Source organism: Hemicordylus capensis, chromosome 2 (genome assembly GCF_027244095.1).
Source record: "Hemicordylus capensis ecotype Gifberg chromosome 2, rHemCap1.1.pri, whole genome shotgun sequence".
NCBI lineage: Eukaryota > Metazoa > Chordata > Lepidosauria > Squamata > Cordylidae > Hemicordylus > Hemicordylus capensis.
In genome coordinates, this window is record NC_069658.1 from 73909100 (window position 1) to 73933459 (window position 24360).

Here is a 24360-nt window from a genome sequence, read left to right on the forward strand (position 1 = left end):
AACTCAGGAAAGGGGGGCTGGAAAGGGGTTTTTGTTTCTGGTGCAACACATGTCTCAATTTAATTGTTCAGCAACTCTACCAGGTTTCTCACCATGTGTATGCTGCACATGGAAAGTTTTTCCAACACTAAGAGAAGTAGAGTTTCCCTGGACATTCACCCAAGCCAGGGGGGAATAAAGTCTTGATAAGTGGGTGTGGTGGCAGTGTATTATCTACCAGGAAGGTTTGGGGGAGCAGTCTATGTGGGTGAAAGCATCGAGAGGAGATGATTCAGCATTTTTTTCTTCCCCTCATGTGGGCTTGCTTTGAGACAAAGGCTGGGTTAAATCCGCTACACCTTGTAAAGGCACTGCCCCACCTATGGACTGTAAGCTCACGAGTTGAGCCAGCTGACCAACCCACCCTAACCGCACCCAAGGGGGGGGCATTTGTGTGGGCCCAATTCTCAACCCTAAAAGATAGAACAGATTCCCCTAAACCTCCCCACCCTCATTCTCTGTGGAGACTTTCATGCACCCAAAGGACATCTAAATGTTCCATGTGTCATGTCCTGGCCATGTGCATGGAGGGGAGGGGGAAGACACTGGGATGGACCTTTACACCCTTTCAGAATACCAAGTCCCAGTCCGGTGTCACACCATATGCAGATCTGCAGGCGTGGGAATTATGGGAGAGGGGGGCCCCTGTTTTAAAGTGACTCTGGGGTTCGGTCATTTCAGGGCATGCGTGCATATGCCCACATGGGCGGATGGGCAGGTAGGGGGTATGTATGCTTCGACAGCTACTCGGTGGCCAATACAGGAAAAGCAGTCTCCGGGGTACCCCCTCCGCACAGCTTCTCTCCACCCTGAAGCCTTGCTTGACTGGCTCTATTTAAAGCCCCAATGGCCTGACACTCTTTTAAGGGAGCTGTCCGTGGGAAAAGGAGATGTTTCATCATCACACATGATTAGAGATTTTGCTCTAATTTTTTGTGTGTTCAGGTTTTGAGGTTTTGTGTGTTCAGACGTACTGGTTTAACTCATTTGGTGTTACATAAAAACTCAGTCAGTAAAAGGGAATCTGTCCCTCCCAACACAGAACACACATTTTTTCAAACACAGTCCAAAAATGGCCAAAAAAGAATCACTGTCCCAGGATCCACTGCTAGCCACAGTGCCTGCAATGCAGTAACATCATTGGCACAAGTTGCTCTCACACACAATGACTACTTACTTCAGCATTGCAACAGCTGCTACAGCAGCAAGCATAGCCATAAGCTCAACTAGAATGTATTCAGCCACATTTTGACTGAATACACCTTGCAATGCAGAGCAGACCAGAGTAAGTGAAGCACAAGTTAGTCTCAAGGCTAGACATTAGGAGTGTGCACGGTTTTGGTCCGGCACAATAGAAAAGACCGCCGGACCGGTCTGGAGGTCCAGCGGTCCGGATGGGCGGGGGACTGTAACTTTAAGCAGGGGGTGGTAGTACTTACACACACCCCCCGCTGCTCTTCCCCCTCCGGCGCTGTTCCTTTGAATAATCTAGCGGCGCGCATGTGCCCTGCGCGGCGCGTGCGCTCGTTTCTGACGCTGCCGTGAGCGCGCCATGACGTATGCGGCGCGCGCACGGCAGCATAGAGACAAGCGCACGCGCCGCACAGGCCGCATACGCGCCACTAGCGCTCATCTCTTTTGGACTTTAAGGAACGACGACGGGAGCAGGGGCGGTAGGGAGGAACTCTGCTGCCCCAAGAAGATTCTTCAAAGGAACAGCACCGGAGGGAAAAGAACGGCGGGGGGGGGGAAGTACTACCACCCCCCGGCTTAAAGTTACCGTCCCCCCCGTGCCGGACCGGGGGGGACTATGGACCATGCACACCCCTACTAGACATGGAGCTCATCTCACAGTGATCAACAAGAAAATATTACACACATACACACCTGAGCTGCCACTGTCCAACTCCACAACACAAACCAAACCACAACTCAAGGAACGAAGGAAGGCACCCAAGTCCTGCCTCTGTCAATCTGAGATCCAGCAAAACCAAACAGTTAATATAGCAGCAATAGCACAGTATATTATACTCAGTGCTGAGAAAAGAAAAACACAAAACCAAACATTCCTTGACTTCTTCCTCCATTTCTCCTAATATACCCTCTTTAGGGGTGTATAAAAATCATGATTCATTCACTGATGCGAAGCACAGCCCATACCTGCTCCTCCACCACTCTGTCTGTGGTGGTGGCATGCACACCAGCTGCCCTCACGTGCCAGCAACACTCCTCCCTAGCTGCCCTAGCGCCACAACGACTATTTGCGTGGTCAAATGCATTGTGGAAGTTCCACATTGCCTGGCTGCTCCTGGCTACTGACAAGCATGGCCACTGGCCACTGGGGAGCAGTGCTGGAAGAGAGAATGGTGCACACAACCTGTGGGTGAGATAGGAAGGGGTTTGCTCTCCTCCTACTTCATTTTTAATCCAGATAGCCAATCTGGGCTACCCAGGGATGGTGCTTCTGGCTTGGGAGAGCTCCCCCTGTCGCAGAAAACCAGAGCTACCAGAGCCTATTATCTGATACACCTTCAAGAAAAGAAGGATCTTAGAGGTGTAATGGCTCTGGAGCAGCCCAAAGAGGGTATGCAGGAAATCTTGTCTTTGGATGTCCTTAACAGACTAGAGCAGCGTTTTCCAAGCAGTGTGCTATAGCACACTAGTGTGCATGGGGCAGACTTGCTCTAAGTCAGCCTCAAAAGCAGGGAGCTTAAACTCCCTGCTTTTGGAGGTGACCTGCCCCATAATGTACCAGGAAGGATGCATTGTTAACAATAATGTAGCAGAAAGGATGTAGCTTCAAAAATGGGGAGTTAAAACTCACTCCCTTCTGCACCGAGAGGGAAAGGAAGCAAAAATAAATATAGATAGATAGATAGATAGAATTGCAAGGAGACTCTGCTACAGCAAAAAATGAAAGGGGGGAAAGAGTGAGATGTCTCTTATGTACCATAATTATGAATAACAATGATTTCACCAACCACTTTGAAAGATCTATTTTGTTACTAAAAGATTCACTCTGATAAATCTTGAGAACTATTGGAAGCTACAGAGCTGCTGAAAAAAATCATCACCATAGATTTCTAATTAATATTCACCCTGATGAAATTATGAAAGCAATGCTGTCACCCCACTAGCTATAAGCACGTGTGCTGTGAGGTCATTGCACATTATTAAGGAGGTTGTCAGAACCCCAATGGAAGCTGCTCATGATCTGAAGGTTCTGATTGCAAAGGTCCAGGCTGTGACCAGTAAAAATGTGTCTCTTGTTCAACTGTTGGCAATCTGTCCAGTTCAACTCAGCCTTAATGATGTTCACTGAATTACGAAGCATACTTATTTAATCATGGTAATGTTATTTGATGCATCATGTATCATCCAATTATGTGTTACCTACTGTGTCAGGAAATGCTTTATCCTCTTTTTCTTCCAAATCTGCACCAGTTGCTAATGATGATTCAGAAAGCACCGCAGTTCCACAGATAGTTTCTCCAGCCATCAGCATGAAATGGACACTGAAGAGGATGTTCGGATAGACTTGGTAGCAGATCTCACAAGCTTCTAGTGCTATGGCACACACACACACAAAACACCCACATTTGGCATATTGTTGGACAGTTTACCCTGTTGGCCTTTTACTAATTAAGTGACAACTAGCTTCACTGCCTGGCTGAGAAAGCTACAGCAGGGCCATTTTCCAGAACAGATTTATAAATATTGTGTGACCTCTTGTGGTGTAACAGAGTATTTCAGACACGAAATGAAGGTAAGAGCTTATGTAACCCACATGGTACATATAGAGTAGTTTTCTATGACAACAGGATTTCTAATTAAGTCAAATTGATTAATCCGCTGCTCTAAAATAAATAAAAGAATGAATATATCTGGAAACAGCCACAAAGGTGATAGCTAGTAATGAACCAGAGATCATCTGGTTCATTGGGAAGGAGAGCTGGTCTTGTGGTAAGGTAAAGTTTTGCCATTGAGTCGGTGTCGACTCCTGGCGACCACAGAGCCCTGTGGTTGTCTTTGGGAGAATACAGGAGAGGTATACTATTGCCAACTCCCACACAGTATAAGATGATACCTTTCAGCATCTTCCTATATCACTGCTGCCCGATATAGGTGTTTCCCATAGTCTGGGAAACATACCAGTGGGGGTTCAAACTGGCAGAATCTGGCTGGTAGTCAAGTCATTTCCCTGCTGCTCCATTAGGTGGCTAATGGTAGCAAATATGAATTGTCCCCTTTGCTAACCAGGGCCCTCACTGGTTTGCATTTGTATGGTAGATTATAAGTGAACCCTTAGCAGATGGGACCATAGCTCAGTGGAAGAGCCTGTGCTTGCATGCAGAAGGTTGTACGTTCATTCCCTGGCATCTCCAGGTCGGTCTGGAAGAGACTCCTGCCTGAAACCTTGGAGAGCCACTGCCAGTCTAGGTAAACAATACTGAACTAGATGGACCAATGGTCTGACTCGGTATAAGGCAGCTTCTTATGTTCCTATCATCTGTATAATAAATTGGGTATAGCATTCTTTTTTTTTTTTTTGTTATGTACCACTTTGAGAACTTTTTGCTAAGAATTGGTATATCCATATTGATAATTGTTGTTTTGTTATTGGCTCCCGTACTGCACAGGGAACCACTGACCAAAGGGAGAGGCACAACGTGCACTCTTTGTGAGCCACTGTAAAGCACGCCTGCGCAGCTAATGGAGACAGGGCTGCTACATACCTACTAAGCACTGTGAAGATGCAGTGGCAGTGCTTCTCCCATTATTCCCAACGGGGGTGTGGTCGCAGATACATTTTCACAATGCTTAGGAGGCATAGATATTAGATATTTTATTTACGGCCCATGGTCAGGTTAGAAAACAATTTTAAAAGGTAGAATAAAGAAATCCTACAAAGGGTTGCTAGAAAATAAAAGGTAGAATAAAGAAATCCTACAAAGGGTTGCTAGAAAATAATAAAACATCAGTCACGTACAGTACCAATCAAAGACTTAACTAGCAATTGCTAACAATAAATATAAATATAAACTAAAAATTCAGGAAGAACATACGCGTGAAATAAAAAACTGACATAACCACATAGCATTAGAGCAAAACTTTGCCACCTTATATGTAATGGATGGAGATTGATCTGCTAAAAGATAGGAGACACAAAAATCTTCTGAGCATCCTGGAAAGGGTGCCAGCCAAGGAGATATCAGGGAGTGCCTTAACTCTCTTTAAAACAGAAAATGGAGCAATACATGTTGGATGGTTTCCATCTCCCTATGACCACAAGGGCAGACTCTATCTTCCCTAAGTATACTGGTGAAACTCGGAAAATTAGAATATTGTGCAAAAGTCCATTAATTTCAGTAATGCAAATTAAAAGGTGAAACTGATATATGAGACAGACGCATTACATGCAAAGCGAGATAAATCAAGCCTTAATTTGTTATAATTGTGATAATCATGGCGTACAGCTCATGAAAACCCCAAATCCACAATCCCAGAAAATGAGAATATTACATGGAACCAAGAAGACAAGGATTGTAGAATAGAACAATATCGGACCTCTGAAAAGTGTAAGCATGCATATGTATTCAGTACTTGGTTTGGGCCCCTTTTGCAGCAATTACTGCCTCAATGCGGCGTGGCATGGATGCTATCAGCCTGTGGCACTGATGAGGTGTTATGGAAGACCAGGATGCTTCATTAGCGGCCTTCAGCTCTTCTGCATTGTTTGGTCTCATGTCTCTCATCCTTCTCTTGGCAATGCCCCATAGATTCTCTATGGGGTCAGGTCAGGCGAGTTTGCTGGCCAATCAAGTACAGTGCCCCTCCCTTTGATCGGTGGTCCGCTGTGCAGTATGGGATCCACAGTTACTTGGAATCATTAGGAAGGGGATTGGGGGGAAAACTGCTAATATCATAATGCCATAACTGCTAATATCATATTATGCTAATATCAGTATGCTAATATCATAATGACCATCTAGGGTGTGGAGTATTGTGTGCAGTTCTGGTCACCATACCTTTAAAAGGACATTATAGAACTGGAGAAGATACAGAAGAGGGCAGAGGTGCAGAATTGGGCCTAGAGCAACTTGTTTACGAGATAAGGCTACAACACCACGGGCTTTTTAGTACAGAAAAAAATGACTGAGAGGCGACATGATAGAGGTCTATAAAATGATGCATGGTGTGGAGAGAGTGGAGAAAGAGAAATTGTTCTCCCTCTCACATAACAGTAGAACCAGGGGTCATTGCATGAAACCTCCAAAAATTTAGGAATGACAAAAGGAAGTACTTTTTCACACAATACATAATTAACCTATGGAATTCTCTGCCACAAGATGTGGTGACAGCCACCAGCCTAGGTGGCTTTAAGAAGGGCTTAGATAAATTCAAGGAGGACATATCTATCAATGGCTACTAGTCTAAGGGCTATAGGCCACCTCCAGCCTCAGAGGCAAGATGCCTCTACATACCAGTTGCAGGGTACTAGCAACAGCAGGAGAGAGGGCATGACCTCGGCTCTTACCTGTGGGCTTCCCAGAGGCATCTGGTGGGCCACTGTGTGAAACAGGATGCTGGACTAGATAGGCCTTGGGCCTGATCCAGGAAGGCTGTTCTTATTTATATGTAATTTAAAAGAATTCCCCAAGTAAACCAGCTATTTTCATAAAAAGACCATCCACACCAAAATATGACTTAAAATATAAGAAAGCTCATGAAGTCTGAACATCGAACTTGCATCTGATGACATCTGTAGTATAAGCAGGATGCAAATTTTCTTAACACTGTTTTATGCTGCAAATACATTGCGGCATATGAAGCTTTCTAAACTTCTACTTTCTCCTTACTGCAGTCACTGCAGTTTTTCAGTATCTATTTCCATACATTATTGCAGTATTCATTGAGAATTACAATTAAGGGAGATTTTGGAAGCTAGTGACCGATATATTTTCTATATCTGGATAAAATTGATGAGTCTTGTGAAAAGTAGGGATACAAGTATAATCTCAGGTGTTTTAATTGTCTGATCCTGTGTTCTTGAGTTTATGTATGAACTTGTGGCCATGACAACCAATAACAGTAGCAAAACTGCAATACCTCTGCAGTCCTACCACACAGCAACAGCCTGCTGAGTCATTGCATACAGTGTACATGCATGCTGAAAAGCCTGGAGGAGGCTAGGAAGGCATTTGACGTGAAATCAATCTATGAGAAATCCTGGCATTGTGAATGAGGAACCATCAGTCGGATTTTTGTCAAGCGCCCTCAGCTTCCCCTGTTGCAGTCATGGTGTGCACATAGCAAGGAGACACTCAAGGCCTATATGAGGCATTCAAGAACCTAAAGACTCAGACTTAGATCCATGCTTGAGCAAAATTGATTTTGCAGTGCCAAATCATTGCACTTGTTGATGTGACCTCTCTCTGCTTGAAACACATGTTAGGTCATGGCAGCATGTAGCAAAGTCTGCATGAGTGGTTCACATTAATCACATTCCATTAAAAATTTGGAAAGCATTGGAGTGTTTTGAACACGCACTAATTTTACTTATCATCAAGGGTCTTTCAACATTAATGATTCTCTTTCAAATTACTGAATGAGTGCCAGATTTTGTAGTGGGAATAGCCTTTCAATCTTTTCCTAGCCAGTATTTATTCCTGCTGTTTGGTTAAGTTACATGGCCAATTTCATTGACAAACACAGACAGAGATAGTGTGCCTAAGCAAAAAACAGTTGGGGTTACTTTTGGCATTTCGGAGTCAGTGTGATTTTGTGGTTTGAGTGTTGGACTAGGACTTGGAAACTGTTAAGAGAGCTTGGAGGGGAGAATTCTTGATCTACCCCAGCTGTAGTGGAAGTACACAGGTAAGGAGAGCACTGCTAATTAATATGGCCTGCAGACATGGAGTTCTAATAAACATTCTAAATAGTTTTTTTAGGTAATCCATGAGGTAGATAGATAAGGCCTACATGCCTTGCTGCTAGCTACATACAAGAAGAGAGGAAGAGAGAAGACAGAAGCCTCTTTCTCAAGTAAGAAAATGAAACCTGACCATCAGTATAACAAAGGGGAAGTAGAGTAAAGAAAGCGTAGTCAGAGAGGGAGTGCCCTTACTGGCTGTCTCTACCCCTAATGCCCCTAGTGGCCAATAGAGATGTGCACAAAACCATCCAGACCCGACTGGAGCCATCCTGGGCAGCTCAGGCGCAATCCTGGCCCAGGCCAGTTCTGCTGTCAAGACAGCTCAAAGGGCTCAATGGCTATACTTGTGAAGGGGAATCCAGCAGGGATTCCCCTTTACAAGTAAAGGGCTGTGGGGGGTGGGGGACATTAAAAGTTCTAAGGATTTTTACTTTTTAAAGTTGCTGCTGTGCTTTTTCAAAAAAGAAAACTGGTGGTGGTGGGCCGATTAAGATGGTCCGCCCCTGGAGGATTATGGATCCGCTTGGATTTCAGACGGCCCTCAGGGAGTTTCCAGTGTCCAGAGCTGGTGACCCTGTTGAGGCCTTGGTTGATCTCTGGAATGGAGAGATGGCCCGGGCTGTTGACACGGTTGCCCCCAAGCACCCTCTCCGGCTTGGTGGAGCCCGTTCTGCTCCTTGGTTTTCCTCGGAGCTTAGGGCGATGAAGCAACTCGGACGACGGCTAGAACGACGCTGGAGGAAGAGTCGTCACAAATCCGATCGAACACGGGCTAAAGCCCATTTTAGGGACTACGCCGTGGCGGTGGGGGCGGCGAAGAAATGTTTTTTCTCTGCCTCCATTGCGTCTGCTCAGTGCAGACAAACAGAGCTGTTTCGTGTGGTGAAAACTTTGCTCCACACATCCCCCCGGACAATGGGGGAGGAGTCATCTACGGCTCTTTGTGATCGGTTTGCCTGTCGCTTTGCAGATAAAGTCGCTTGCATCCGTGCTGACCTGGACTCCAGAGTTTTGGCAGTTCTGGCAGACGTGCCTTTGGTACCATATGGTCCCATTGTGTTGGATTCTTTTCAGTTGGTGCGGCCTGAGGATGTGGACAAGATCCTGGGCAGTGTGCGGGCGACTTTGTGCGCTCTTGACCCTTGCCCTTCATGGCTAATAAAAGCTGCCAGGGAGGGGACAGGTAGATGGCTGGAGGTGATCGTTAATGCTTCGTTGAGGAAGGGCAGGATGCCATCGTGCCTCAAGGAGGCGGTGGTAAGACCTCTATTAAAAAAGCCCTCCCTTGATTCCTCCAACCTGGACAACTATAGACTTGTATCTAACCTTCTCTTTCTGGACAAGGTGATGGAGCGTGTGGTGGCGTCCCAGCTGCAGAGGGTCTTGGATGATACGGATTATCTGGACCCTTTTCAATCTGGCTTCCACGCCGGGTATGGGACTGAGACTGCCTTGGTCGCTCTAGTGGATAACCTACGCCGGGAACTAGACAGGGGGAGTGCGTCCCTGTTGGTTCTGCTGGACCTCTCGGCGGCCTTCGATACCATCGACCATGGTATCCTTCTGGGCCGCCTCTCGAGTATGGGAATCGGAGGCACTGCGTTGCAGTGGTTCCGGTCCTTTCTTGAGGGGAGGGTCCAGAAGGTGGTGCTGGGGGACTACTGCTCAGCCCCGTGGCCTGTGGGGTCCCGCAGGGTTCGGTCTTGTCCCCCATGCTGTTTAACATCTACATGAAGCCGCTGGGAGAGGTCATCCGGGGTTTTGGACTGAGTTGTCAGCAATATGCGGATGACACTCAGCTCTATCTCTCCTTGTCATCTGATCCTAGGGAGGCAGTGGATGTCCTGAATCGGGGGCTGGAGGCCGTGATGGGTTGGATGTGGGCTAACAAACTGAAATTGAATCCGGATAAGACATAGGTACTGTTGGTCAGTAGGAGAGCCAATCGGGATGAGGAGATTTTACCGGTTCTGGATGGGGTTGCACTCCCCTTGAAGGAGCAAGTACGCAGCTTGGGGGTACTACTGGACCCGGCTCTGCTTTTGGAAGCTCAGGTGGAGGCGGTGGCCAGGGGTGCCTTTGCACGGCTTCGGCCGGTGCGCCAGCTGCGTCCCTTTCTCGAGAAGGCAGATCTGGCCACGGTTACCCACGCCTTCGTCACGTCGCGGCTGGATTACTGTAACACGCTCTACGTGGGGCTGCCCTTGAAGAATATCCGGAAACTGCAGCTAGTGCAAAATGCGGCAGCGAGGGTTTTATCCGGAGCTGCCCATTGGGAACATATCACCCCCATTTTGAAAGAGCTGCACTGGCTGCCGGTTTGTTTCCGGGTCCAATTCAAGGTGCTGGTTTTGACCTTTAAAGCCCTAAACGGTTTGGGCTCGGGGTATTTGAGGGACCGCCTGCTCCCAAGGGTTGCTGCCCGCTTGACTAGGACATCTGAGGGGGCCCTGCTCTGGGTGCCGACAATGAGGGAGGCCCGGCTGTCGTGCACTCGGGACAGGGCCTTCTCTGTTGCTGCTCCTAGACTCTGGAATGCTCTCCCGGTGGCCATTCGTTCCTCGGACTCCATCACAGCTTTTAGAAAGCTTTTAAAGACTTGGCTTTTTACCCAGGCTTTTACATAATCATTTTTTACTGCTGTTCTTGTGTGTTTTTTATCTACTGTCTTGTTTTTATGTATGTTTTTAGCTTGATGTTTTTACTGCTTTTATTGTATGTTTTAATTTTTGTAAACCGCCTTGGGGTTTTCTTTTAACGAAAGGTGGTATAAAAATGTAAAAATAAATAAAAATAAATAAATGAAAGAACCTTTAAGAAGTGCCGCTGTGCAGAGGAATGCCGGCGGGGGGTGGGTGGGATGGACATTTTCAGTCTTTAAAGTATTTGGTCATTTTTATCTTTAAAAAGCGCTGCTGCGTGACAGTGGTGGAAACCACTCCTTCCACTCTCCCCTGCCTCCCAAATGACAGGTTGGGCCAGCTGTGTCCCATTTTGGGCTTCTCTGTGCATGCGACAGGGACAGCGGCAGCGGGGGCTACTTCCACTCTCCTGCCTGTCTCCCAAATGACAGGCTGGGCCGGCTGTGGATCATTTCAGGCTTCTGTGCAGAGGCCAGAAACAGGCCACAGCTGGCCTGGCCTGTCATTTGGGAGGCAGGCAGTAGGATGGAAGAAGCCCTCGCTGCCACATCCTGCCACATAGCCATGCTTTTTAAAGGTAACAATCGCTCCCCACCACCGCCATCCTGCCACGTAGCTGAGCTTTTTAAAAGGTAGAAAAACAACACACAGGGGACTGTTGCAGGGGAATAACAGCAGGAGAGAGGGCATGCCCTCAACTCCTGCCTGTAGGCTTCCAGTGGCATCTGGTGGGCCACTATGTGAAACAGGATGCTGGACTAGATGGACCTTGGGCCTGATCCAGCAGGGCTGTTCTTATGTTCTTATGACTGGAAATGTTCCCTCACTCCCCACCCACCCCACCATTATGCCACACAGCAGCAATTTTTAAAAGTAAAAAGCCTCAGAATCTTTCCCTTGCCCCCCACCCCACCACAACCCTTTCACTTGTGAAGGGGAATCCTTGCTGGATTCCCCTTTACAAGTGTAATGTTGAGCCAGCTGACGAAGAGGGGGCTTGGCTGGATTCACCCTTGGACCAGCCCCCTCCAGTTTGGCTCAAATGCAAACCGGCTCTATTTTGAGCTGGTATGCACCTCCCTAGTAGTCAATAGGGTTGCTGCTGGTACTAAGAGTCAATGCCATCAGGAGCTGCATCTCCAACAGAAAAGGAAATGAAAGGTTGTCCCATTGAGTCAGTGTTGACTCCTGGTGACCACAGAGCCAATGGGTTTTCTTGGTAGAATACAGGAGGGGGTTTACCATTGACTTCACCCGTGCAGTATAAGACTATGCCTTTCAGCACTTTCCTGTATCGCTGCTGCCCGATACAGGAGTTTCCCATATTCTGGGAAACACATCAGCAGGGACTTGAACCAACAGCCTCCTGCTTTCTAGGCATGTTGTTTCCCCGCTGCGTCATTAGGTGGCTCTCCAACAGAAACCTGGGTTCAAATCTTTACTTTGCCACGGAGCTTTCATTTGACATTAAGCCAAGCATATTTTCACAGCCTAACCTGCCTCAAAGGCTTGTTGTGAGGATAAAGTAGGAAGAGAGAACTTTGTATATCATCCTGAGCTCCTTTAAGGAAGGGCAGGACAGAAATATACATAATGATAATTTTACAACTCCCAGAAGGCTATGGGAGGTGAGGTTAAGCCAGTACCATGCAAACAGTATGGAGATTCCACAAATTTGTTCTGCCATCTTAATAAACAATGGCACAATCCCACTGGGTTAGGAATAGATATTGACCCAATGTGGCCACATTTATATTTTTACATGCTCAATGTTGACTACTTTTTTGGCACAAACCAATGAGAACAGGATTCCTATAAATAAAAATGATGGTGTCATTCACCTGTATATGATTAGAGCAATTCTTTATTTTTCACGTGCAAACTACTTGTTGTCTCGTTTTAAAGTATGCAATGTAGTGGAGAATATGTGTATGAATGGCCCCGACAAGAGCTTTGAGAATCATTAATTTCATCTGTTACTGTCTACCTCGTCAGTAGAGTATTCCATTATGCGGTATTTCTTTCTCCCATCCAGGAACTATTAATTCCCGCCCCAACAAAAAAAAAAGTATTGTCCAGAATCATACTTCCTAAATTATATTTGGATTTTGAGAACCCACTAGGGTTGGCTTCCCTTAGTAACAGTATTCATGATGCAATCCTCAGAGTACTAGGATTTATTATATATAAGATGGCAGCAGTGGCATCCATCTCCTGGACAATGGATCTCAGTTAACATTCCACTGACAAGCTGCAAGGAGAGTCATCATTACTCCCCAGCATGAGTTCTGGACTAGATATTTGCGTGGATGGCTAATATAAATTTTACTAGATTTCATTACATAACAAGGAATGTATGGCACCTGCTCTTAATTGTAACACTACCCCAGAAACTAGCAAAGCCTATGTAACATTTTCTTTGGCTTTCTACCTATAATGTTTCTATTGTCCCCTGATCCTAAAATCAATGCTTTCTTTATATAATAATTTTTATTTGCTGCCTTGGGCATTATGTTTTTATGGAAAGGCAGGATATAAATTCCTAAAATAAATCATGCATAGAAATTTGAATCTTGTTTATCCACAAGTCAAGCATTCTGCCAAAGCTACTGATGTGAGGCATTCTGTTTTCTCAGGGGTAAGGCTGAAGAGGGATTGAAAAGCAAAGGCAGAAGTGGCACTCCTTGAGAGCAGCAAGTAATCTTGGTTTATATTGTGTCAGGTTTCTGCTGGCTGAAGGTAAAGAAATAATTCAGTGAACAGTGGCAGTGTTACCCTGAGGTTAGTGTCCACCTTCGTAGCCAATTCCCCTTTTGTAGTTTATAGCATAATAAATAACCATCAGTGAAGCTGAAGTAAGTGGAGTAAGTAGGATGTAAATCTGATTTAGTGACAACAAATGAGGGAAAGGATCAGACACCTGTAAACTTGCAACACATAAGCAGGATAGCTATTAGGATTGTTGTTCTTTTTTAATCAAAATACATTGGAGCACCAGTAAAAGAGAACACCAATCTTAGCAGCTGTCCTGTGTATCTGCAAATCTGATTTAAGCTCTCTCATCTAATACAGTTTTGTTTTTTGGTGGGGGGTTTTGGTGGTCCTGCTGGGATGGGCAAGATAAATGGGGTGGCTAAAAGCTTTTAGATTCCCAGAATGTCACTAATATATACAAATAAGACAGGTATAATTATCTACCTTTTAGGCCAATATGAAGCCTGGCTTTACGTTCTCCAGAATATTGCAAGTAATCAAAGAAATGTAAAAGAAGAAGCCTTAAGAAGACCAAAAATCCAAGCTGTCAAAAGAAAAAATAAGAAGTTAATTGGTATCATGCCCTTTTGATTTAACTATTGGTGTCCTCTAAACATTTTTACCCACAGCAGCAATTAATGGCAACAGCTTTATCAGACTAGATAGGACCTCATTGGTTCATCATGTCACCTGATCCACTAGATTGCTAGCTGCAGTATACCATCCAGCCCTCCACAATGGTGGAACTGTAATGCAGCAGTGATCAGACCAGCTGTTCTCTCTGCTTGTGAGCCGCCAGAGTGGTACAAGGTATAAGGTGACCAGCCATGCTATCAGAGTCTCCACTAAAAGGCCTCTTAGCATTGTTCACAAGCCAACTCAAAGAGGTAAATCAGAGTGCCCAAACTGTGATGGGGACAAAGGCAAGTATTTTGGCCATTTTGTTTAAAATGATCACCAGAAAACCTCATAAACAACCAAGTTAATCACTGCAGTGCCACATATACTGAGAGTGTTGAAGCACAGATAAATCATCACTGAGATCTTGTATTAAATATATATTGTTTTAATAATGCCCATTATGCACCTGGTGATTTATAATGTTGGGTTTTTTTAAATGTTCTGCTTAGTGAATTTTATTAACTGATTTTTTTGTTAACTGACATATTGGCCATACTAGAGGAACAAGACAAAAATCCAATAATGCCTGGGAAAGTTAAAAGTCTCTATACAGCCATCATTAAAGAAAATAGAGTGCTAAACAAGACAACATAGGTCTTGGAGAGTGTATTCGAACTTGAGCTGTCAAAATAACTGAGAACAGGAGGAGCCACTAACTTCATTGTTTTTCCTAAAAATAGGTGTGAGTGCAGTAAAAACTTCAACATAAGGTACTGTAAAAAACACAGGGAGAATAAAAAGACAGCTTTCACATCTTTATCTATTCATCATGGACATCCACAGGGATTTTCATGGTGAGAGCAAAATACATACATACAACAATATACATAACACATGTAAATAAAAATCTAAATGCTCTACATTAATCTGATCATGAATCCAGCAGGGGGAACAGCCCTCCCTTCTGGGCCAAATATATCCATTAATGATGAAGCAAGTTTGTACAGCCATTTGCCTAGCTAGCTGGGTAAAGAGGCAGCTTTTAAAGTGATGCCTCTTAAATCTAGCAGAGGGGAAGCAACTGTGCCTATTCATCACAGAATAGCATCTTTCCAGTGACACTTGCTGGTGTCTGCCTTGTATTTCTTTTTAGTTTGTGGGCCCTTTGAGGACAGGAAACCATTTTTGTATTTTTTAAACTGCTTTGAAAACAAGTGATATATTAATTAATAAGAAATAAAATTATCATCATCATCTGATGAGGGAACATTTAACGCTAGAAGTCCAGTCAAGAATGCTCTTGATAAAGAGTTGGCAAATGACTAACAGAACTGTGTGTGAGCAAGCAAACTAGCAAGATTTTTTTTTTTTTTTGGCGGGGGTGCTGTCTACTAATTTTTGTCCATTTATTTTCAAGGCTCACAGAGCACAGAATGCTCTCTTTTAATATTGGTGGTGAACCACAATAAAGTTATTTCTTACTCTTCTTTCACCCCACACTAAATACTGTATCTCCTTCACTACACTGACACAGAGCTAATTTTTGTATTCAGCTTGAAGAACCATGTAATATTAACTGTTAGGGTGGTTACAGGTCACATTTCCTGAAAGTACACATTCAGTCTTCATGGGCAGGAATCAGTCCTGGGATCTGGGACAATCCCAGGACTGAGAGAAATGAATCTAGACTTCTACTGATTTAGAAGACCTAACTTAAATCTGCTTGGTCTGGAAATTTCCATTTCTCTTGATTTGGTTAGAACCCTTGTAAATCTGCAAGAAGTAAAACACTCAGGAATGAATTGTCTCAGAGTGTACAGGCTTGCTGTTCAGTCTTTATATTACATAATTTGAATATCTAGTTCCATACAAATTTCTAGTTAACTGCATTTTGAGTAACCATCCTCTAAAGACTTATGGCATAATCTATTCCTGGACAGACACAACTATTCAGGTATAGAGTGATCATCATGAGGCTCAGCAGGGACGTTCCCCTCCTTGCCTGACCTTAAGAACATAAGAACAGCCCTACTGGATGAGGTCCAAGGCCTATCTAGTCCAGCATCTGGTTTCACACAGTGGCCCACTAGATGCCTCTGGGAAGCCCACAGGCAAGAACTGAGTGCATGCCCTCTCTCCTGCTGCTGCTCTCCTGCAACTGGTCCTAAATTTCTTGTCAATCAGTTTCATGGGATGATCCCTGGTTCTAGTGTTTCAAGAGAGGGAGAAAATTTCCTCTCTATCCACTCTCTACATACAATGCATAACTTTATAAACAACTATCATTTCTTCTCTCATTCGTCTTTTTTCTAAACTTAAAAGCCCCAGCTGTTGTAGCCTTGCCTTCAAAGGAAGGTGCTTTAGGCCCCTGATAATCTCAGTTGCCCTCTTCTGCACATTTTCCAATTCTATAATGTCCTTTTTGAGGTATGGTGAACTGAACTGTACACGGTATTCCAAATGTGGCCACACCACAGATTTGTAAAAGGGTATTATGATATTAGCAGTTTTATTTTCAGTACCCTTTTAATGATTCCAAGCATGGAATTGGCCTTTTTCACAACTGCCACACATTGAGTTGACACTTTCAACTAGCTGTACACCATGACCCCAAGATCTCTCTCCTGGTCAGTCACTGACAGCTCAGACTCCATCAGTGCATATGAGAAGTTGGGGCAGGGGGGGTCACTTTACACTTGCTAACAGTGAAGACTTGATGTGTGAGCACTGTAAGATATTCCCCTTAGGGGGTGGAGCCGCTCTGGGAAGAGCAGAAGGTTCTACGTTCCCAACCTGGCTTCTCCAATATAGGTCTGAGAGAGATTCCTGCCTACAACCTTGGAGAAGCCACGGACAGTCTGTGTAGACAATACTGAGCTAGATGGACCTATGGTCTGACTCAGTATATGGCAGCTTCCTATGTTCCTCTGTTGAACTGCATTTGTCATTTTGTTGCCTTCTCTCGCAGTTTGGAAAGATCATTTTGGAGTTCCTCACAATCTGTTTTGGATTTCCCTATCCTAAATAGTTTGATGTCATATGTAAATTTGGTCACCTCACTGCTTACCCCAACTTCTTTATCATTTATGAATAAATTAAAAAGCACCACTCCCAGTACAGATCCCTGCGGGACTCCACTTCTTACTTCTCTCCATTTAGATAACTGTCCATTTATTCCTACCCTCTGTTTCCTGTCCTTCAACCAGTTACCAATCCACACATGAACCTGTCCCCTTATATGATGACTGCTAGGTTTTTTCAAGTCTTTGATGAGGAACTTTGTTTAAAGATATTTGGAAGTCCAAGAATACTATGTCAACCAGATCACCTTTATCCCCACACCTGCTGAAACTCTCAAAGAACTCCAAAAGATTGGTGAGGCAAGTTTTATCTTTGCAGAAGCCATGCTAGTTCTCCATGATTGAAGTTCAGGGCTAAATCATTAAACAGTTATGTACCAGTCAGTTCTTCAATCATCCTACAAGTCTTATGCATTCAGCTTTCAGAAATAAATGTTCTCATTTGGATACTCTCATTTACATGGCTTCAATTTCATCCTCTCTCTAGAATGCATAAATCTCTTGCTGCTACTTTAAGATTATGTGACCTAACATAATACATCTCAGTTCACAATAATCCATATGGGAGAATAAAGTGGTCACATTATTTAAATAGTGAGACGCACGTTATTCAAGTTGATCACAAAATTATTAGAAAATCCAAGCTAACCATATGCACGGAAGACAAAACAAATTGCTTTTCTTGTGTTCTATAGAGCATTTCACTAAAGTATAAGTTGAAGGTGGAAACAGTAATTAACAAAATATATCTTTATGGGCTATTCAACCAATGAATTCAGAGAAATAAAAATTCAAGATAAAGCAAGTTATAAAGATAAAAGCATAAAAATAGATCAGTGCACCACTTTTATTTCAACATATTGCTGCAAATCATGTTTTTCAACAATGCAAGTGGGCAGAATAAACTGTAGTCTCCATTACAGACTTCTAGCCAAAGAGTATGAGTTATCTCTAGCTCATACAATACATAAAACACATTTGTCTGTACTTTATATACTAAGTGGTTGTGCCCTTTGTCATGGTAGGTATTCTGACAGCAGTAGATCAACTGCAGTGCCTTAGACTTGAAAATGCTTCTATGGTTTTCATAAATTTTATTTCACTTATTTTTTAAAGATTTCTTAACTGCTTTTCTTTCTTTCACACCAAAGGTAGTGTACAGTGTTCAACCAAAACAAAACAAAACCACAAAATCCAAAGGGAAATACAAATATTTTATACTATTACTTATATCCTATCCACCCCACTGCACCCCAGCCTAAGAAAAAGAAGAAAAAACTTATGAACAAAAACATCCAAATTATGTGGCTGGGGTGGAAACTAATATGAAAAGGATATGTAGTCTTCCCTTGCTATCTAAAGCTGAGCAGGGTTGTAGCTGAGCAGGCCTCTACTGGAAGAACATTATACAGCTGCATCTTTACAGCTAAGAAAACTCTCCCCTAGACACCACCAGATGTGACTTTCAGAAGGGATGATACCAGAAGAAAAATCCCTGTTCATATAAGATCACAATACAGGGGTATTTTTACACAAGGATTATAGTGCTATTGAAGAATAAGTCCCCCTGTAAGGAAGTAATATGCATGTTAGGGTATCGGGACATTCAATTATCCTTAAAAGTGTAACATACCTTGCACAATTTGATTTCACATAAGAACAGATATGGCTTCTGTACTGCATCATAACAGAGCTTATACAAAATGGATTCCGCAATGAAAAATAAAACTGGGACATGGTCTGGACTAATGGGTGCATGGTCCAAGGAAATTAAGAGGACATCCAAAGCTTCTGAAGTAAAAAGAAAACAGAAAATAAATTTTATAGAGCCTCATCTTCAGAGCCTTATGATTTCATACAGTTCTCTCATCACACCTGCAACAGAATGCTTGCCAAGTTAGGAACAAATAAAACAAATCTTGCATCCATTTTCCTGCAGATTGCTTGCCTGCTCTGATTATCACTTTGATGAAAAAGTAATTATCTCTTTCATAATTTTGCTCAACAGTGGCTGAAATGTTTATGCTAGACTATGAATTAAATCATATTGCATAATAAAGCCATCTAAATTAATAAAAATTAAATAAGCTACCAAGAATGTGCAGTGTACCGTGATTACTGAGGCAATGAATAATCTTTGTTCTCCTGCTAGTTTTTGCTTAGTGCACAGATAGTTTTCTTTTTCATCTTGCTTGTTCAAAAATGAGGCAGAGTATATAAGTGAGGTTTGCTGACTCTGTTTTTGATACACTGCACTTTCCACCTTTTTTTATCGATGTCCTGCAATCTCAGTGCATCCTCAATCTCCAAGTGATAAAATACAAGTAAACCAAGTGAAGCTAAAGCCAGATAATTCTGAAGTAATGATGATCTAAAGTACTTATGATTGCCATTGAAGTGAAAGCATAAAGACTCCCATCATGTACAGGTTCAGTTTCTTATCGTCACTCAGATTTGTAGCCTTAGAATGCTTCTGCATCCAGTGCTGTATCTGCAACTTCAAGTTGCAATGGTACCGAAAGAAAAGCAGATTGTGCACATTTGACAATGAAAGGAAAAGAACAAGGAACTGTGGTGATAGCCAAGAGCCTGGACACCCTTCCCCTTCTCCCCACACAGGGTCACTAGATAGCACTGAACTATATACAACTTATCACATCCCCCTTTCTAAGGTGGGATAACATCCCTAAACTACATAACCACAGGGACAAGTAGTAGAGATGAATAATTCCAATTAAAAAGAAAGAAGTACAAGAATATAAAGAAAGGAAGTAAAATCTGAAATGAAAAAGTTCCAGATGGTGAGCATAGAGATCTGCTTGCAGTTATAGAAAAGCAAAGTTGGAATATATTTTTGCAATTAGAAGAAGCTTGTGCTATAGGAATTAATTGCAACACATTTGTGTAAGCAAAGTTAAACTGTAAAATGCAACAGGCTTAAGCCCGAAACATTTCAGAGGCCATTATAGAGGCCTCCGAAACGTTTCAGCCACTGAGGCCGTTCCAGTGTTCCGGAGGCAGCGGGAGTGTTCTTTTAAGGTTGGAGGAGGGTGTACGTACCCCTCCCACCACATTTCCCCTGCCAGCACTCCAGTGTAGCAAAGCCCCTCAGGGTGGCAGCATACCTCCCTGCCGCCCCGTTGCCCGCATCGGCAGAAGTGGCCTGAAGTACCAGGCGCGCATGCGCCCATCGCATGCACAGCAGACAGCTGTGTGCGCTCGTGAAGGGCGCAAGTGCACCCGGTATCTGCAGCCACTTCTGGCCAATGAGGGCAATGGGGTGGCAGGGAGGTACACTGCTGCCCCAAGAGGCTTTGCTACAACAGAGCACTGGAGGGGGAATGCAGCAGGAGGGGTAAGTGCACCCTCCCCTGCCCTTAAGGGAACACCCCCGCCACCTCCGGAACAGTTCCAGACACATCCCTAAAATGAAAAGTATGAAGGTGTGAGATAATATAATGAAATTTGGAGATAAATTCATAATTAATCAGACTGAAGTACTATAAAGATATAAATAGCTTAATTTTCCCTTGTTAAACTTAAGGTACAGAATACTGTATACAATATAAATGAGCTATCTCATGTAAACTACTTACCTATTGTAAAAGAGAAATAAAAGTTAAAACAATTGAGAAAGTCACAACAACCTGCTGCATAGGCCTTATCCTCAAAATACATGAACACCAATAGAATTAGTAGTATAATTGCATAGTTTTATGTTCACAGAAAATGATAATTCCTTCTTAGATACTTGAATTTTATTAATACTTAAAATGAAGAGTGGCAAACTAATTAAAGTTAATATCAGTTAATGTAATTGGACTTCATAGTCCTGTTAAAAGGGGAAAATAATCCACCTAATCAAGAAAAATAAAGTTGAGATGTTTCTTGCATATGTTTCTTGCATAATATTGAGAGAGAGAGAGAGAGAGAGAGAGAGATGCTTCATATATATTCAAAATACTATTAAGCAAGAACTTCTTATTGCATCACTAGGGCATTTGTTAGGTGCTCAACAGCAGCAAAATGCTTCTGTTAAGGCAAATCGCATCCAAAACATAAACAGCAGGGGGAGCAGTCTTACAAAAATTAACAACCCGAAAAAACAGCAACTTCTTTATGCCGGATATACATCATCATAGCACTATATCGCAGTGATTAAATTCAAAACAAGGCATTGGAAATATGAATGGCACCCTGCTGTCAGCATAGGGACTGCGGTGTCACAACACAGGAAGTGTGAAAGCACACTTCAGAGATACATCCTGACCCCATTGCAGGGTCTAATCTGGAAAGCACCTAGGTATGAAAACAAGAGGAATATTGAAAGGTGTCAGGATCCACCCAGACTCAGTTCTTGAGACGAAGACAAGGAGCAAACATCCTCATCCCTGCCAAAAGCACCCTGGATCCAATGGACCTTGAACAGAAAGAGGTTCTCATGTCTTCTACAGCCGCTGTTTCAAAGAAACCCTGGAACTCCGAGGATTCATTGTTTCCCCAGAAGAACTCCTGTCCCTAAGTGGCCACTAGCGTTCCTCAAAAGGCCTTTTCCTTCAAATTTAACTTACCACATAGGATTTGTAATACCATTTATGTAACAAAAAGACCCCAAAGGTTGTATTGACTAAAGGACACATTATACAGCATGTCCCCCCTTCCACACACACACCACCACACAACTGTTGGGGTTTGTGATCATTTAGCAAAGCACTAAGGAAGCTACCACTCCAGTTACAGAGTGCAGATTTTAGTTGTAGTTGTTGAGGCTATTTAGAGTAACACACTTGGAGATCACTGTAGAGTCTAAGTTACTTAACTAGTTTATTGGCGATATACATTTGTAGAGGAAAGACCTATCCTATCTATCAGCTACATAATGAATAGCGGGTGGAGGCAGGCACGGAGCCAGCCAAGCGGGGGCCTGGGTCCAGCCCCACTCGGCAACCCCCTCCATGTACGTCTGTGCGTGTGATGTCACGCGCATGGGGACATGGCACGGGCTCCAGAGGAGCCCAGAGCGAACTCCCCCCTCCCACGGCCAGACCGTCGAGAGGTCAGGAGAACCGTCAGCTAGTTATTTCAGGAAGTGCAGACTGCTCGATGGAGCGTTTTTCCCTATTTCTCCTTCTCTGGAGAAAGAGAAAGGGGAAAACATCCTATCAGGCAGCTGATGCTGCCTGAAATGACGAGCTCAGAGCTCGCTTCAACTCTCAGCAGCTCGGATCATGCCCCTTCGTGTGTGATGTCACATGCAAAGGGGGCGTGGCCTGGCTGCCGAGAGCCCAAGCGAGCTCTCCCCTCATCATTTCAGGCAGCATCAGCTGCCTGATAGGACGTTTTCCCCTTTCTCTTCCTCCAGAGAAGGAGAAATAGGGAAAAACGTTCTATCAGGCAGTCTGCGCTACTGGAAATAACTAGTGGACAGTTCGCCCGGGCTCTTGGAGGACCGGGCATGGGAGGGGGGAGTTTGCTCTGGGCTTGGCGGCCTTTTTTCATTGGCGGCCCAGGTTCTTTGAACCCATTCGCACAATGATGGCTACGCCCCTGGGTGGAGGGAAGAGGGAGAGAGGTGTTTACATCTTCTCTCTAGGATGAAAGGAAGAGGACTGACTCACTACAGGAAGTAGCCGAGGAGTCAAGGCAAGGGTCATAGAGTAGAGGCAAGCAGGGACAGGTAAGGAAACCCTCACTAACTACCTCTACTCCCAATGCCCCTAGTCATCATTAGGATAGTTGGTGCAAAAGGTCAATGCGCTAGAACTACATCTCCAACAACATCAAATTCAGTAAACAAAAACCTTCTGTTTAAGATGAGAGTTCACATTTTCAATTTTCACTCATGCTCTAAAAAACTTGGCAATGGCAAGATAAGGCGCCCATTTTAACTTAAGGCCATATAAGCTGTAAAGACTTTGTGTAGTCTTGTATATTATTTGCTGGCTTTAGAAATAAGACTACATGCACCCACACTTTGCCTTGGCCTTTCAACTGGAGATTGGGCTAGGAAGGATGCCTCTATACAGAAATTCAACAAGCAAGGCCATTCCTAGTGGGGAGCGGGGCTAGGGGCGAATCAGCATGTGCATGGCCCCCTTAACATTTTGATCTAATATACATCATATATAAAACATGCTCACAAACATAATAGTAGTAGTAGTAGTAGTAGTAGTAGTAGTAGTAGTATCTCCATATTTTTAGATGGGGAGGGGTTTGCTGAGTGGTGGTGGCAATGGATGGTAGGGATTGGCCCGGCCCGGTCCGGAGGCCATTGAAAAGGCCTCCGGACTGGCCCGGACCAGTCTGGACCTAGGTGGTTCGGTTCGGTGTGGGGGGTACCTTTAAGAGCAGCGGGAGGGTTTACTTACCCCTCCCGCCGCTTTCCCGCTCTGTTGCCGTAATGTTCAAAGTAACTGGGGCGGCAGGATACCTCCCTGCCACCGCTTCCCCGACGTTGCTGGGAAAACCTCCCAGCAGTCCTTTGCGTGCGCACGCACATCGCAGAGACTAGCGCATGCTTCACGTCTCTGTGACATGCGCGCGCACGCAAAGGACTGCTGGGAGGTTTTCCCAGCAACGTCGGGGAAGGGGCAGCAGGGAGGTATCCTGCCGCCCCAATTACTTTGAACATTATGGCAACAGAGCGGGAAAGCGGTGGGAGGGGTAAGTAAACCCTCCCGCCGCTCTTAAAGGTACCCCCCACCCCAGTGCCGGACCGCAGTTGGCGGATCCGTGCACACCCCTAATGGATGGGCCTTCTCCATTGCTGCCCCGAGGCTTTGGAACACACTTCCTACTGAAATAAGAGCCTCCCCATCTCTTACAACTATTAAAAGGGCAGTCGAGACACATTTGTTCACCCAGGCTTGTGTTTTAATAGTTTTAACTTTTATTTATTTTATTTTTTTTAATTGTTTTTTTTAATATTGTATTTTTAATTGTTGAAATGTTTTAATCTTTTATTTGCTGTTTTTATTGTTTGTAAACCGCCCAGAGAAATTGCGTTTTGTGCGGTATAGAAATTTATTAAATAAATAAATATCCAGTAAACTTATGCTGGAGCTGACATTTCAGTGGACTTCTCTCTCCATACACTGTTAACTTTCCAAACAGCTAAATTCAAGCACTTTTCAGACTAACTTTATGCATATTTACTTGGAAGTAACTCCCACCGAATTTATTTTATTTATTCATTCATTCCATTTCTATACCACCCTTCCAAAAATGGCTCAGGGTGGTTTACATAGACAAATAGAGTCCCCAAAGGGCTCACAATCTAAAAAGAAAC

The 24360-nt window shown here is 43.9% G+C and overlaps 1 protein-coding gene across 11 annotated transcripts in view; it reads right to left on the reverse strand.

Moving 5' to 3' along the window:
* Positions 1 to 24360, reverse strand: part of TMEM232 (transmembrane protein 232) — a 262748-nt gene that overhangs the window by 174390 nt on the left and 63998 nt on the right. For 9 of the 11 annotated variants that reach the window (XM_053292117.1, XM_053292114.1, XM_053292115.1 and 6 more), the window contains 3 exons: positions 18706 to 18863; positions 13816 to 13915; positions 3437 to 3606 (listed from right to left, as the gene is read on the reverse strand). In XM_053292117.1, the coding sequence (XP_053148092.1) occupies positions 3437 to 3606; positions 13816 to 13915; positions 18706 to 18863 (428 nt within the window). The remainder of the gene's footprint in view (positions 1 to 3436; positions 3607 to 13815; positions 13916 to 18705; positions 18864 to 24360) is intronic. The other 2 variants (XM_053292123.1, XM_053292124.1) reach the window with 2 other exon arrangements.